At 41.1% G+C, this 13,628-nt stretch overlaps 1 protein-coding gene across 2 annotated transcripts in view; it reads right to left on the bottom strand.

The window, feature by feature from the left end:
* Positions 1-13,628, bottom strand: part of CIT (citron rho-interacting serine/threonine kinase) — a 71,456-nt gene that overhangs the window by 7,756 nt on the left and 50,072 nt on the right. For both annotated transcript variants that reach the window (XM_074159841.1, XM_074159842.1), the window contains 16 exons: positions 11,692-11,889; positions 11,018-11,211; positions 10,373-10,508; positions 9,843-9,947; positions 8,301-8,441; positions 8,019-8,126; positions 7,158-7,320; positions 6,747-6,911; positions 5,440-5,577; positions 4,983-5,163; positions 4,215-4,306; positions 3,982-4,086; positions 2,940-3,109; positions 1,877-1,957; positions 1,531-1,666; positions 202-341 (listed from right to left, as the gene is read on the bottom strand). In XM_074159841.1, the coding sequence (XP_074015942.1) occupies positions 202-341; positions 1,531-1,666; positions 1,877-1,957; positions 2,940-3,109; positions 3,982-4,086; positions 4,215-4,306; positions 4,983-5,163; positions 5,440-5,577; positions 6,747-6,911; positions 7,158-7,320; positions 8,019-8,126; positions 8,301-8,441; positions 9,843-9,947; positions 10,373-10,508; positions 11,018-11,211; positions 11,692-11,889 (2,253 nt within the window). The remainder of the gene's footprint in view (positions 1-201; positions 342-1,530; positions 1,667-1,876; positions 1,958-2,939; positions 3,110-3,981; positions 4,087-4,214; positions 4,307-4,982; positions 5,164-5,439; positions 5,578-6,746; positions 6,912-7,157; positions 7,321-8,018; positions 8,127-8,300; positions 8,442-9,842; positions 9,948-10,372; positions 10,509-11,017; positions 11,212-11,691; positions 11,890-13,628) is intronic.

The raw sequence follows: 13,628 nt of genomic DNA, 5'->3' as shown, positions 1-13,628 counted from the left end.
TCATATTAGCAGTAGATCCTTCATACTGTCTCCAGCTCAGCCTCTCTTCAGCCCCTATACTCTTCTCATTTGAAGAAAAGGTATAAACCAAGAATATAGACCTTGGATTTGTTGCCAGTGAAATAAAGATGCTGATTTCATTAATATTAAACTCAGTGCAGTCTAAAGGGTGCTTTGGGGCACGAGGGAGCTGTATCCCACCTTGCCAGCAGCAAAGAGGTGACATCCTTTGACAGCCTCAAAGACATTTGGTGAGACGTCGGGCTGGGCTGGGAGGTGAGACTGGGCTAGAGATTGCTTCACTTTCTTTACATCAACAAGACACAGGGCCCTTTCTTCTCCTGGAAACAAAAATGGTTACATTTCATCAGGGGAAAACTCCCTATTCTCTACCAAAGTCTGTTCTGTTACCTAAGCAGCAGCTTATCATTACAGGCTGTTACTGTGGTAACAGTCACAGGGTACCACGTCAAATTTATTCCATATTATTCCTATTAAAAAAGAAACAAAAAACTTACAAAAACCCAACCACACAATGGGCAGTAAAACCACCGGGAGAACAACCATTCTCTCCGTGGATTATTAGTGTTGCCAAGGTCTAGTAGATCATAATAACAGTAGCCTCATTAAGACACTATTCAAAATTAGCCAGGAAGTTTTCTTTTACCCTTCAGAACTTCTTAAAGTACAAAGTGCTTTAGAGACTCCGTGCCAACAGAACCAGCAATGGATTTCCAAGAAGTGCCCAAATAAATGGCATTAGAGACCAAGCCCGACTCTTCTCAGAAGTCTGGCGACACAGTAACACAGCCTTCTCCTAATTTTGTGTGAGATTTTCTTTTTCCAATTGTTTTTTTCTCTACCACCACAAAGAAAGCATGGACAGCTTAAATCTTTACAAAGGCAAAAACATAGAACAAACAGAACAAGAGAATTTGTTTTTCATTCCCTACAAATGTCATATAGAGACTTGATAATTTGGGCTTTCAGATGAAGATACGCCCTAACGTTCAACATGCCTACATCAGTGTAGGAAGGATTATCTCTGGAAAACCACAGATGGAGAGATTAAAGCTGGTGTTAGATTCGTAAGGGAATCTTAAACAAACCATAAAAGTCGTCCCAATTTTGTTCCACGGATTAGCGTTTAGAGCAAGAGAGGTTAAGAGTTGTTTGCCTTAGGCCACAGTGATCACACCGTGGTCCTCAAATGGTTAATGATGTTAAAAAGAAAGGTTATGTAGTGGTTAGGGAGGAGATACTTTTAGGGAGAAGATGCTCAATACTTTTTATACTGAAAACGACGAGTAACCTCTAAACTGGAAACCCTCTGGTTTCCTCCCTCCCTCAGCTTTGGAAACTGAGAAATCACTTTCTCCTGAAGGTTTAACTGAACCTTCATTCACAGATTCATTTACAGGAAAACCTCAGACAATGCTGTGTTAACCACAGTGACTGACTCCTGACAATATACTGATAAAAAACCACCATGTATTTCCTGCAGGACAAACAGTAACACATAGCCCCTACCTGCTATCATGAGGAGCTTCTCCAGGTCCTTGATGAGGTGAATTTGGAAGACAGCACCCATTCCTGGGATGTGCGTTAAGGAATTCTTCAGTACGTTCAGGGCATAGAGACCTTCTTCTGCACCCACCAGTACAACCTAAGGTGACAACAGGAAAAAAAGAGCGACAGCACTACATGAGGAGAACAAGGAATGCTCCAAGAGCAAATTTGGACGGTACCGTCTACCAGCAAAGAGGAAAAACAAACCAACAAACAAGTCTATAGTTACACATATTGCTGTTAAGATACCATTTCCGTGAATGAAATATTCGATACTCAGATAGGCCCAACGGAACATTGTCATTACCTGGTCACTGAAGGGCATCGTGCAATTTATATCCAAACGGTCTTCACCCTCCAGCTTCAGTAGGGAGTTGCCGAGCAATTTCTGCAAATGACAAAAAGATATTTTTTTTTTTTTGAGTTAATCTTTATCTCTTTTTCTATTCATATTTTAACAACTTAAGGTCATCATTTCAGACAGGCAAAAAGCTTGGCACAGATTTCTCTTACTAAGAAAGCTAGAAGTTGCAGGGATACCTCCTACAGAAGAATTAGTAAACTTTTATCTACCTGAAACACAGTCAGGCAAACTAATCAGAATTAACCCAGCCTCAGTCAGAATCTACAGCTGTCCCCATCCTTTCCCTTTACCTCTATCTCCCACAATGGAGCAGTGAAATTTTCCTAGGGGAAGGATTAAAAAAAAAGTCCAAATGTTGGTGGGAGTGTGTATTTTCCTCAAAGACAACAGGAATGCGAGCACGGGAACAGAGATGATTTCCTAACAGTCAGATGTCCCCTAGCTCCAAAGCTAACATCGAACATGCATGCCATAGAATCAAATCTCCTTTTATCAGAAAATAGAGCAGCAATGATGAAAAAGACTATCCAAAACCCAAACAACTCCACTTAACCTCTTATCAGGAATAAAACTTAAACCAAAACCCACACACAACCCTCCCCCCAAGAAACTGAAAAACCCCGACTCCGTAAGAATAGGAGAGGAGGGAGCTTTTTGCTTGCTTCTTTCTTTCTTTTAAGGTTTGTTCATTCCATGTGGTGCGTTATGAGATTGGATTTAAACCGTGTCCTAACTGCTCTTTCTTTCTCTTCTGTTTGCTGGAATTACAGAGATATAATTTTGGGGTCCTTTTACTATACTTCCCGAATCTAAGGAAGGATATTGTAATATAAAGCATCGGTCTCAGGATGAACTTGCTTCCCGGTGCTCATACTGTGCAGCAGAAGGCAGAGGTAATAACTTACCTTCAAATTAAACCTCAGTATGTCAAATACTGAAAAACTATTTTTCAAAACTCTGCTCCCTCCCAGAATATTTTATTATTAAATGAAACTTTTATACTCACAGCATCAGCCTCAGCTTTTTCTCTGGAAACTCTCCCACCTGCCACTACTGATTCCAGTGCTGTGACCCAGCGCTGTTTGTCAGGGAAGCTGGGTGCTAACAGGTAGAGTGTTCTACCAGGCCAGCAAGTGGTGTGTGGATGAGACTCCAATTTTAGGATATATGGCACATCTGAGATGTTATATAGATAGAATAAGACTTAGATTAGTTTTCGGAATATGTCAGTGGATTTAAAATCAACACCTTTCAGCCTCATTGGAGAGAAGTTGTACTTATGATGCGTTACCATGGCAATTTATACATAGGTTTCTCCTTTACAGGTTCTGCACAGGCTACCTCCTTACAGCTACGTATTGGCTGGGTGTATGCAAGCCATACAAACAATGCTGTCTCTACTAAATAAATATAATTTCTTGCCTTTTATTCAATAGAGAAAGAAAACACCATTGTGAAAAAAAAGTACAAAACCAGCCACTTGACTAAGGTTTTCCCTGTACTGTTCAAGAAAAATCTGTAAAAATTGGTTATGGAAACCTTTGTTTTTAACAAGCTGAATCCTTTAATGTTAAAGTCAAGACATACATCATCTTTTCATCAGTTCTATGCAATACATACAAATCAAAACATAACATTTTTTCATAAGAGACTGTACACAGCCCACAGCACTTCTAAGTTAATGACTTTCTGGTTAGAGCACAATGGTGGCATGAATTATGACACTTCACACTTGATAGAGAGCATTGAGAGAAGAAATCTCAATAAACCGAGTGCTTCTAAGTATGTTACAAGACTCTTAAAATTTACTTCCATTTGGCTTGATGATTATATTATTCACAGTTCAACTACCACGACAGAAGCAACCGCCCACACGTAGCTAAACCTGGATGACTGACCTATTCACCTCGTTCAACCGGAGGTAACCTCTAAATTACACGGTTACAGAATGAAAGTTAAAGGCAGAAAATTTGGCTCAGCTAAACAGAATGCCAAGTGATGGTGAGGCAGATGAAATCCATCTGACCTCATCTACATAAGATTCTCACCTGTCTTTGCTGTATTGGTAAGTTCAGAAGCTCCTACAGCTCCGTGAACAGTGACATCGCCGTCAGGAAGGCAGAGCTCAAATTCCTCCAGAGGCCTCTGTCCGGCTGCAGGGGGAGCGGGGGGATAGATGAAGAAAGAATAAACAAGTAAGTAGCAAGAAAATAATTGTGAGAGCAAAGTGAAGATCTGAAGATGAAAAAAAAAAATGTTCTTCCTAGAAATGCTAAGTTACCTTCTCTTGCTTCTGCATCATAAATGAGCACTTTCGTTCCTTCCAGGACAATATACTTCCTGTCCCAGCCCTGTTGCCCACGTTTATTATTCCTGAAGAAAAAAAAGCACAAAGCCATGTTGGATTCTGAATAAAAATTATTCTGACTAAAACAAGCACACGATTCTTAGAATGACAAATTTCAGTGCTAATAAGTAATTGTAATGGGCACGTATCATAGAATGGTTTGGGTTGGAAGGCACCTTAAAGACCATCCAGTTCCAACGCCCTGCCCTGGGCAGGGACACCTCCCACCAGATCAGGTTGCTCAAAGCCCCGTCCAGCCTGGCCTTGAACCCCTCCAGGGATGGGGCAGCCACAGCTTCTCTGGGCAACCTGAGCCAGAGCCTCACCACCTTCAGGGTAAAGAATTTCTTCCTAGTATCTCATCTAAATCTCCCCTCTTTCAGTTTAAAACTTGTCCTGTGGCTCCCCTCCCTGATAAAGAGTCCCTCCCCAGCTTTCCTGCAGGTCCCCTTTAGGGACTGGAAGGGGCTCTGAGGCCTCCCTGGAGCTTTCTCTTCTCCAGGCTGAACCCCCCCAACTCTCTCAGCCTGTCCTCACATCAGAGGGGCTCCAGCCCTCGCAGCATCTTCGTGGCCTCCGCTTGACCCACTCCAACAGGTCCCTGTCCGTGTCCCAATTATCACATTGCAAGAGCCAGGATAATACATGGAACTGGTCCAAATGTTTCAGCACCTGATATGGCACCGAGATCTGTGTTTATACCTTGGCACTTTCATCCACCCTTCAAGACGCAGACTGCTGCTTGGCTCCTTCAGCTGCAGACCAGGAGAATTCATTTTATCCCGGCAGAACGCTTCAGAGAAGTGCGTGGCATATTCTGTTGGCAGTCCACAAGTAGCTGGCAAGCAAGTTGAGCATTTTGGGTGACACATCACCTGGCATTCTGACAAGAGGACAGAGAAAAACTTCTGTTACATGACAAAAACCCCCATGACACAGCTGCCTCAACTTCTAAGCTCAGAGCCCAGCTTTTCCAAGAATCTCCTTCTACTCTAAACTGTCAGATGTTTTCTAATGTAGAATGTTTGCACCAACTAGTTTCAAAGTCTTCATACTTCCTCCTTTCTTCAGCTTTCACTGAAAATCTGTTCTGGATGGCTGACGCTTTTTCATTCTACCGTCCAGTTACACTTTGTTTACGCACACACTCTGCTCTTACCAAGGCATTTTGATGCTTGTCGTCCGAAGTGCACAGTATCCAGACACACCGCACATTTTGTTGCTCTCATATTTAGCCCCACATTAAAACGATGTGGGATATTATGATGCATTCGCTCTTTCAGGCGTCGGCTGTACTCTGGAAGTGACAGAATTTATTATCAGGATGAAAACTGTGATAGGGATGAAAATTATAGTAGGTTTTGGCATTTAAGACCAAGGTAATAAAAAGTGCCTACATATCTCTAACAAAGCCCTGCCGAACATAGACACTATTTTCCTTCACAATCTGCAAATCTTATGATGCTTTACCACCTCGGAAATTACCTTATACAGATGCACAGAATGTGCCACTTGAGAACAAGACTGTAGAACTGAAATGGCCAATGTTTAGTGTCGCAAGATTATGTCAATCAAACATCTAAATTTCAAGCCTGCACTCAGCTCCAATTCTTACAACGTGCGAAACTAATCTCTCCATTTTACTTATAGTTAACAAACCCTTCAACACCTACAGTGTTGTCAGCAATACACCGCAGGCCTGCCTCGTACAGCCTTCACGCTCCCCATCACTGCCAGCGTAGCTTAAAGCACACCTAAAATCCCTGCTGGTGGATTCATACTGAACAGTTTATCCTTCAAGGCATGGTCTTCTCCGAGGACACCTTCCCATGCCAATGTCACCCATCCTTACCGCACCCTCTGCCTCCCCAGTAGCTACATGCGATGGCTGGACCAGTTTGTGGGCTCTGGCTTTTTCCAGCTAAAAGGCTGGAGGTTTTAGTTCAGAGTCTCTGGGTTCAACACTCGCTCTGCAATACTGGGTAATTAAGAATAAACGAGCAGAGCCCTCAATCCTTTAATTTTTTCTGATGTTTCTCTCCCCTCCATTCTCAAGGATATGGAAGGGTATCCCCTTTTTCTTGTTAACAGCATATTAATGTCGTCTTTGACCTGGTATCTTCTTTTTATGCCTAACCGAAGTTTTTTCCCTTTACCAAAAGTCTTGATAGAATCTTTCTGCTCAGCAGAACAAATCAGAAGCAGCCATAAATCCTTTTGATCAATGCAGAGCATCGTAGAGAAAAAAATACTCCCTTGAAAAAAGCACGCTTTTAAAACAATTCATGCTCATAATTACTTTATTGCTTAAACTTTCAGAAATAATCCAAATAGAGACTTTTAAACCAAAACTTACCATCTGATATTCCTATAATGAAAAAAAATTAGTTTTGAAATAAAAAAAAAGAGACAGCATTGAAATAGCAGATCGAAAAACAGGAACAGAAAAGTTCACCAAGAACCTACCCTCTGGCGTGGAAGATTCCTTCCTGCGACTGGAGGGAGGCGCGAGCAAACTGATGGGAGTGGGCTGATGCTCTGGGGAGCGGACTATGGCAGACATGATGATCTGCTGCCTGGCTGTGGCCGGAGTAGATGGATGAGGGTGGTCTGATATTTTCCGATGAGCAGCTACAGATGAGATAAATGCCACTCATTAACATAACCAATACCAAACATTAGTTCAGAGCAGTGGTTCTGCGTAACCATTCAGTGGTGATAACCCACAGAAAAAAGTGTAGCCTTACTGCATCTTCACAGCAGTAGATAAGAATTAAACAACGTATGTTATTGCTATAGTGGCACACAACTAAAGGCCCGTTTTCAGACTGAAAACGTGCGTCTCCTTCCAGATTCACCTTTTCTGTTAACCCCTACCTTCTTCACGAGCAGATCTGAGTTCAATGCGTGTTTTCTGTAGAGCTTCCTCCAGCTCAGCAGAACGAGCCTTCTCCTTCTCCAGTGCCACTTTCAGCTCATTGTATTGCAGGGGAACCTGTGTGGGTAAAGAAGGGTCCTCTTTCCGCCGACTAAACAGGCCCTAGCAACAGAAACACACAGACAACTCCTAACTCCTAGTAAGAGATGGCTTAAACTAGGCAAAGTGAAACTAGCTAGTGGCAGCCCGGCCAGAGGGCCTGATGGCAGCTCTGATATGCATAAGGATGGATTTTTAGTGCACGTCGGCACTGGAGAGAAAATGTTGAGATATGGATTAATTTAAAGAGGGACGTACATTACCTGTTAGTACTCACACCTTGAGTTTCCGAGAGCATCTAAACAGAGGATCTCAAAATATGTGGTTAAAATTAAATTACTTAATTCAAAATGACAGAACGGCTTATGACAAAGATGTGACACAAGTCACATCGCCTGACTAATCAATCCTATGCTGTAGCTACAAGACAACCGCTCTAGATACACAGTAGATTCATACACACAAATCATACTTACCATTAAAAAAAAAAGCATGGTTAAAATTCTGTATTCCTACAGCCTCCCTAAGGTGTAGCTACTGGGTTGTAACCTAAGTATCGCAAGAATAGCAAAATACTGGAAAAGCCACTAAGAACACATTCTGCCTGTTAAAGTCTGCGTTCAGCGGCTCAGATTGCTCTTAAATGAGGACACATTTGTGTTACACAAAGGAAGATAAAACAGAGTATTATGAATACACAGCACGTAATTAATCACAAAACCATCACCGAATTCCATGCCTCTCGAACCTCATTCACCCACCTTTTTCTTTTTCGCTGGTTGGTCCATCTTTGCCTGCAGGAAATCAATGAGTTTGGTTTGCTGAGAAATAGTGCCCTCCATTTTCACTTTTTCGTGGGAATAGAGAACCTGCGAACGACACACACATTTAAGAAATTTCATCTTAACAGACTAAACGAAGAGATAACTCAATACCAGCACAGAGCTAAAAAACAGTATAAGGGAAGTGACTCACAAAAACGGTAGATCACATCCCAAAGGATGGGGAGCACAGACTCCTGCTCGCCGTTTCCTCACCCTCACCTGAATGTTTTCCAGCTGATATTCCAGGTCACTTCTTTCCGTCTTCAGAAGATCTGCTCGATCCAGAGCCTCTTGCAGACCTTGAGTTAGGCGGAAGATGTGATTCTTTTGCAGATCCATTTGCTGCTGCAGCTTTGCCTGCTGTTAAGAGGAAAACAAAGGCCTATGTTTCGCTTTTGTTGTTTGCTTGTTTTTAAATAAAAGCTATTAAATGTTATCATTCCTTGTAAAATAAGCATAATTGCAGAACTTCAAAGTAAAAAGACAATTCCTTAATAGCTGGAAAATTACAATACTCTAAAAGTTTTCCTTCCCTTCAGAACACATAATGACTAAACCAGCATTTCTATGCAGTGTCTTTATATTCATTTGTAGCATTTCTTACAACTCCATGTTCAAGTTATTTGTTTTTTTAAGCATTTAAAAATCTTGTAATTGTTAATAAGACCGCATATACATGAAGAATTTCCTGATGCCATTTTCTCAAGCTCTCTATACAATCACCAGAAGCCATCTCAGTACTTTGTAATAATAATAATAATTATTATTTTTTTTCCTATAAACCAGTATAAACTTTTTCCTCTATAGTCATATAAGATAAGGAAAATTATGTCCAACTGTTTACATTTTTGTCTCCAACTAACAACAGAAAAGGGCACATGATAAACTGTGCCTAATTCTTTCAGGTTTTATACTTTCTTGATGAGAAAGTCCCTGAGTATGAAAACCATCAATGCTCATATGTTATGAAACAAGAGCCAGGAATCTTTCACTATGATGCAAGCTATAGAGTTCTCAACTCGCGGTAACTTGTCAGTACTCTACGTACCCCAAAAAGGCTCTAATTGCCCTGTCTAATTACCTATAACCACCCTTCCTTTGAAATCCTCCTCTGCAACCCCTTCCCCCACTGCCCAGCTCCGGCTGCCTGCATTCAGTGTCCCACTCATCTGGTGCAGGTGTGCAGCCTTGGATCAGACTTCTGTGAACCAAGCTCAATTATGAAAAAAGAGCTGTGAGAAGCCTCACCTGTGGCCTCCAGCCATGCACCCGTGGCACAGTGGCTCCAGAGCTCGTTTTAAGCTACAGTCCTTGCACCTGGTCTGGTCAGAGCTACGTTGTAAGAACACTGTGCCTGGGCCCAGGCCTCATCTTGCAGACCTGACCCAGGATGTGCCTCATCACTCTGGGTTTCTGTAATGGTCTCTGGGCCGCTGGGTGAACCTGCTCACCTTCACCAAACCTGACCAAGAAGAGCAGAGCAGGACTGTGCCCACTGGCTGCAAGGTCCCTGTCCTTGCCTGACTTGCTGTCGCCCTTGGCTCCCAGGTCACCTTCCCTTGAGGAGCAGTTCACTTTTACTGCTCCCTGCCATGGCCACACACTTTGCAAAGTTTCAAGTAAAAGCAAACTCTCCAACTTTATTAGTGTCCTCAGTTATATAGAAAAAGGACGGGCGTGTAACACTGCTAATCACATGACTTCCTCCCTTCAAGATATGGAGCCTTCTTCAGAAGCTATAACATGAATTTCCAAAGTTACCTCCTCCAGAAGCCTCTGCTTGAGCTCCCTTTCTGTCTCGAGCTTCTGTTGTAAACTGCGTGCATTCATCTCCAACATGGCATGCTTCTTCTCCAGGTCATTGAGCTGGGCAGGTGTGATAGATGGTCAGAATTAACATAGAACACTAATAAATGCAGCATTTCATAATCTTAAAATCCAACTTCACCAAACACACACTAAAGAAAAATGACACAATTATCCTTTACTTACTATAAGGGGGAAAACCAACCAAGCAACATTTTGGTATGCCATTGCTCAAGTGCAGATACCAAGTTAGTGAAGGACTTTATTGTACGCTCCAGGCATCATAGGCTGCTTTCTCCTTTAGTCTTTTTCAAAAGGAAATCCAAGGTCTTTAGCTTGAAGATAAAATTCTCTTCTATGACCTCCAGTCTTTTCAATTTGCTCTAACATCTTGAAAAAGCTGCTCAAGACCACATTTCTACAAGCAATATCTCTAGAAAGGCATCTCGTCTAATTATGAAAGTCCAGGGTTGAAAGTTACTTACCTTATCAGAAAGGCTCTCAGCTTTGAGTTTTTGTTCCTTTAGTGCTTGCTGGAGGGCTAGAATCTCTGCCTTGTGTTCTTTGACAGCCAGTTCTACCACCTGCCGAGACTCAGTAATACGCTGATCTGCTCTCACTCTGTATTAAAATGGAAAATAATGTTACCTAACTCCTTTCTGGGCTTGACCTCCTCCTAGCACGCAATGGCATCAATAACTCTTTCAGGGGGTTGCCTCGAATTCAAGATGTTACTTTATAAAGCCAGACTGTTTGCTGCAACACTTTTATATTATATAACCCTGTTCCTGCCCCTGCTAGAACTGCAGCCTGGAAACTTCAAGACCCCAAAGGAACAGTTGGGAGTAAAGACTATTTTTCCATAGAATAAAAAAGAAGATAATAAATCGAGACGTTTTATAAATTACAATGATAAATACCACTCCCCGTGAATCGCTCACTTGCAAAGAAACAAAAGGAACAATACCACTGGTGAATGACTATTAACTAATAAACCATTTTTAGAACTACCTCACAAGAATTTATATTTAGTTCCAACTCCCATATCCTCTTCTAAATATAATTTTTGTACTAGCTTCTATAGAGAATTTTCATAAAAGTTAATAAAAGGAGGAGAAGGGGGGAGAGACCTGCTCTGTTTCTCAGTATCCAGCATCCTCTGCAGCTCTCTAACTCGACATTCAAACTGGGACTTCTCATCCCCTAGAACACTTCTCCATGCTTCCCACTGACGCTCCTTCTCCAAGAGTTCATCATTCAGGGCCTCCAAGTCCATTACTTGCTCTTCCAGCATTGTACATGTTGTCTTCAAGGCCTCCATAGTCTAAAAATAAATCCTTCTATCAATTCTCACATCCCACATCGAGCGTGCACTTTAAGCTTCAGCCTTTCCATTTAAATTACAGCACATGCGAATTGGCAGCAAACATAAGCTGGTAAATCACAACCCATTTATTGCCAGGCTTCCATACATTCACTCGTGACTGCCGTTAATGGCAGTTTGATCTCATTACGAAAATTTTGAAATTTCCAGGGTCACAAAATTAAAATGAGTAATTCTAAGTTACAGTATCTTCGGAGTGCAAAATTTCTAAATCGAATTGCATAAAATACAATGGGAAATACGAAAAATTTCCATTCAACTGCTCTGAGAAAGAAGGCTTAAATGATAAATGGTTTAAACCATTGCCCCTGGAAGCATATTCATTCCGTATAGGTTTCCAGATTTAAAAGAATGTTTTGCCTTTCAGATAATTAGCCAGCTATCACGAAGAGACTGTGATCCAGACTTGAAAGGCCTTACTTGCTTCTGACTGGTAAGCTGCATTTCTCTCTCTGTGATCTCCCGACGGAGATGGTCAACCTCACTTCGCAACTGGACAACCTCATCGTTGGCCCCCGAGGCCTCATCAAGTTGTTTGGACAGGAAGAAATTCTGATTGTTCAGTTCGGCGTTGTCTTCAGTGAGCTGGTTCAGCTGCTCTTCCAAATCCGTAATCACCTAGAAAGAAAAATGAATTAAATTACATGTCAGTGAGTAGAATTTTTTGAAAAAGTGTTCTCCTCTCAGAACCATTTATTGCCAAGCAATACGTGGCTTCTTTTTTTTTCTTTTTCAAATTTAAACAAAAGCAATATTGTAAGGGTAGATTTTATGCAAAGGAGAGCACTTCGATTAGGAATAGAGTTTTGTTTCTTACAGAAACTAGCTTGATTTTTTTATTATTTGGTTTGGAGTATAAATATGCTGCAATGCAATTTATTATTTGAGAGAGAACTGTCACATCTAAAGCACTGGATTGGGAGTCAGGAGTTCTAGTTGCATTCTCAGATCTACTGATGACTTACAGGGTGCCTTTACCAAAGCACTTTACCTTTTTTTGCCTCAATTTTCCCGTAAGTGAAATGAGCTGATACCTCTCAGAGAGGCTTTCAAAGCGAGATGTTGAAAACTGAACAAGAGATGCAATGCAGGCAGTACAATGTGGTGGATCTGCCTAGCAATTGTTTATATTACTATACGTAACACTGTATGTAACCAGGGAAAGCAGAATAATTTTAAGAAATATATTCTATCAAAGTAACAGCATTATGGATGGCAGCACACGATACATGAAGAAAGAAAAAAGTACACCATAGACTAACAGAAAATCAAGGAAAAGCAAAAACTCCACAAGGACAATAGCCTGGCCTTTAATGAAGTCGAAGTGCCCATTTGTTTAATCAGAATAGCATTATATTCTATGCTTTAAACCACATTCCCCTTCAATCTAAAGAAATATACGAACAATGGTGGGCCATTTTCACAGTCCCATTTGTTTTTTATGAATGAAAGGCCATGAACACTGGATGGATGAAAACCTGTACCTCCTCCTAACTCCAAAACAATGTCATCACAAGAGAAGAGAAAGAAACCTCAGTATAACCTTGAAATCAGCTTAATAAAAAGAATTTCAGAAACTGGAAAGTTCTATACGATTCATATTCAACTCTCACAAACACATTCTAGAGGCATTTTTGCCTAGATGTCAAAGAAAAATGAATGAGGTATTTCATTAAATGGGAAAAATTAAAATCCCAGAGCACAGTTGGCCACATCCAAATTTAAACGTTCCAATTTCCTACATAAGCCAAGGACTTAAATATCTAAAGCAGGAGAGTAGAGAGCATACATCTCTTCTCAGCTCTCTGGAAAGATGACAACCATTTCTTTCTGAAGAATCTGTAACGCATATATTGGCAGCCTTTTACCGTGCCTCTCCTAGATCTAAATTAACAGTATTCGATTTTTAAACTGTCAGCAGAAAAAGTCCAACCGACATCACTCCCTGCTGGGTGAAGGGGAGTTCCTGCTGCCCATATGTTTAGGGTCAAATCAAAATGACTCATACTCTAAACCACACTTCTAATGAAAATCTGATTGCGCGATTGTTTCTTGAGCACTCTCACTGCCCTATTCAAAATGCATTTTATTCTGTACTGTATGTGTCAAGTTTTGAAAGAGCACAGACTATATCCTATGGATGTGTTAGTGTCTCTATTGCTGTAGGGATAAGAACTTAGAAACGTATTTATCCAAACGAAAAGGAACAAAAGAACATTTGTTTTTACAGTGTTGTACCTACCATTCTTACGAGTAACATCTGAGATTTCTACTAACTGCCAGATAAAATAATCTCTCTTTATCCTCTACTTGGTTTTATTTCTATGTTTAACCACACCACATACCTAGGCAGTTTT

Source organism: Numenius arquata, chromosome 16 (assembly GCF_964106895.1).
Source record: "Numenius arquata chromosome 16, bNumArq3.hap1.1, whole genome shotgun sequence".
Lineage (NCBI taxonomy): Eukaryota > Metazoa > Chordata > Aves > Charadriiformes > Scolopacidae > Numenius > Numenius arquata.
The sequence above is the reverse complement of the archived record's forward strand: the minus strand, read 5'-3'. Positions and strand labels throughout refer to the sequence as shown.